The following is a 1,640-nucleotide window of genomic DNA, read 5'->3' as shown; positions in this document are numbered from 1 at the left end:
GGGATCAGGGGAGCCTCGTCCTGGGACGTGGCTCAGAGCGTGTCGGCGGGTGGTGGGTGAGGTGAGGCGAGCTGATCAGCCACGGGGGGTCCTGACCCTCAAGGCCCCGTGCAGCTCCTGGGCACCAGGAGGCTATCAAAGCGTTTGCTGGAAGAGCTGAGCACAGACCTCGGGCCCTTCCAGGAAGAGTCAGGAACACCCTGGTGACTCGGGTCCTGCCAGAGAGAGCTGGGATCGGACCCGAGGCCTGGAGGCCTGCCTTGCACCCACAGCAATGCCCTGCTTGTGCATGGCGCACAGCGAAGGCCCCGCGGGCACTGCCCTCAATCCCTGGGGCTCCCCTCAAAGCTTAGCCAACCTGCGCGCACGCCTCCCCAGCCCAGCTGCAGCGGGCGATGGTCGGCGGCAGCAGCGACACCCATCGCTGCGAGGCCGGCGACGATGCCGGCTGGGGCACGGCCACCACAGGTGTCAAACCGCTGTGCGCCTCCTCAGGGAAGTGCCCCTTCGCACCAGACGTGCCAGGAGGGACAGGGGCGTTCAGCACCGTCCTGGGTCCTATGGAGCTGGCTCCTGAGACTGGCCCGGGTGAAAGCAGAGGAAGGGGCCTCGCAGAGCTGCCCGGTGTTGCTCCCCGATGGGGGCGCAGAGGGGCGCGTGCTCGTCAGGTATCTGGACTTATCAAGGCAGGCAGGGAGCTCCCTCGTATGGTTTCAAACAAGTTTATTTTTACTTACACTCCGCATCGGAGGTGCAGGCTGCAGACTTCTTAGAAAGATTTCGCTTCGTTTTCCATTCACTAGTTACCGAGAAGCAGAACTGCTCGTAGGATTCGAGGCGCTCACCGGGGAAGGGGCACGCCGGGAGTTTGCGATGGCGGGAGGCGCGGGGGTGGCCGGTCCCCGCGGTGTGTGGAAGTCGCACGCTGGGTGGATTTCCCCCAGCGGCGTTAACCACCGCTTTGTATGCTCGTCGCAGCCCCGCGGTGCGCTTTCACCCGATCAGCTTCAGGCGTTGTGTTCGTGGCCTGATCTGAAGAGTGCGGCAGTTAAAAAGTGCGGGAGTTACTGGCGCGCTCAATCACTTGAAATCACGCGATGACTCCACGCTGGCCGCACGGGCCCGTTGCCCGGTAGGGCCGTCGGCGGCGATATGCCGACACGTAAGGATACGACGCACGGGGCAGTGTGCGGGCGCAGTGTGCGGGCGCGGCGGCACGACAATGGACTGGTTTCTTACACCCGGCACTAAGGACGCTCCAGCTGCACCAGCCTCCACCCTGGCGTGGGTCATCTGAGAGACTGGCAGAGCAGTGGGGTTGGGTCCCTGGGCTTGCCCCCCACTCCCGCGCCCCGCGACACCCCGGTTTGAATCCACAGAGCTGGGAGCACCATGTCCCTGCCTGGGCTGCCCCAGAGCCAGGGACATGAAGCCAGGGGTCCCCAGCCTTGGCAGTGTCCCCACGGGCACTGACTGATCCTCCTGGAAGTGGGCTCAGCATGGCTATACAGCCTCTCCCAGCCCCCAAGGGCACCACGCGGGCGTGTCCTGCCTCCCCCTCCCTGGCACACGCCAAGCTCAGACGACTGCTGTTACTGCAGCCTCGTCGGTCCAGGCCCAGCTGTTCCCCAGCGTCCTGC

General features: G+C 65.1%; 1 protein-coding gene across 1 annotated transcript in view; it reads left to right on the top strand.

Annotated features, from left to right (window-relative positions):
- Nucleotides 1-395: 395 nt before the first annotated feature.
- LOC109323635 (T-lymphocyte surface antigen Ly-9-like) overlaps nucleotides 396-1,640 on the top strand; it is a 20,751-nt gene continuing 19,506 nt past the window's right edge. The window contains exon 1 of the mRNA XM_019555316.1: nucleotides 396-588. Coding sequence (XP_019410861.1) covers nucleotides 396-588 — 193 coding nt within the window. The remainder of the gene's footprint in view (nucleotides 589-1,640) is intronic.

The sequence above is a fragment of the Crocodylus porosus genome, unplaced genomic scaffold (genome assembly GCF_001723895.1).
Source record: "Crocodylus porosus isolate Cpor-Errol unplaced genomic scaffold, CroPor_comp1, whole genome shotgun sequence".
NCBI classification, from domain to species: Eukaryota; Metazoa; Chordata; order Crocodylia; family Crocodylidae; genus Crocodylus; species Crocodylus porosus.
Note: the sequence above shows the minus strand (reverse complement) of the source record. Positions and strands in the feature narration are given on the sequence as shown.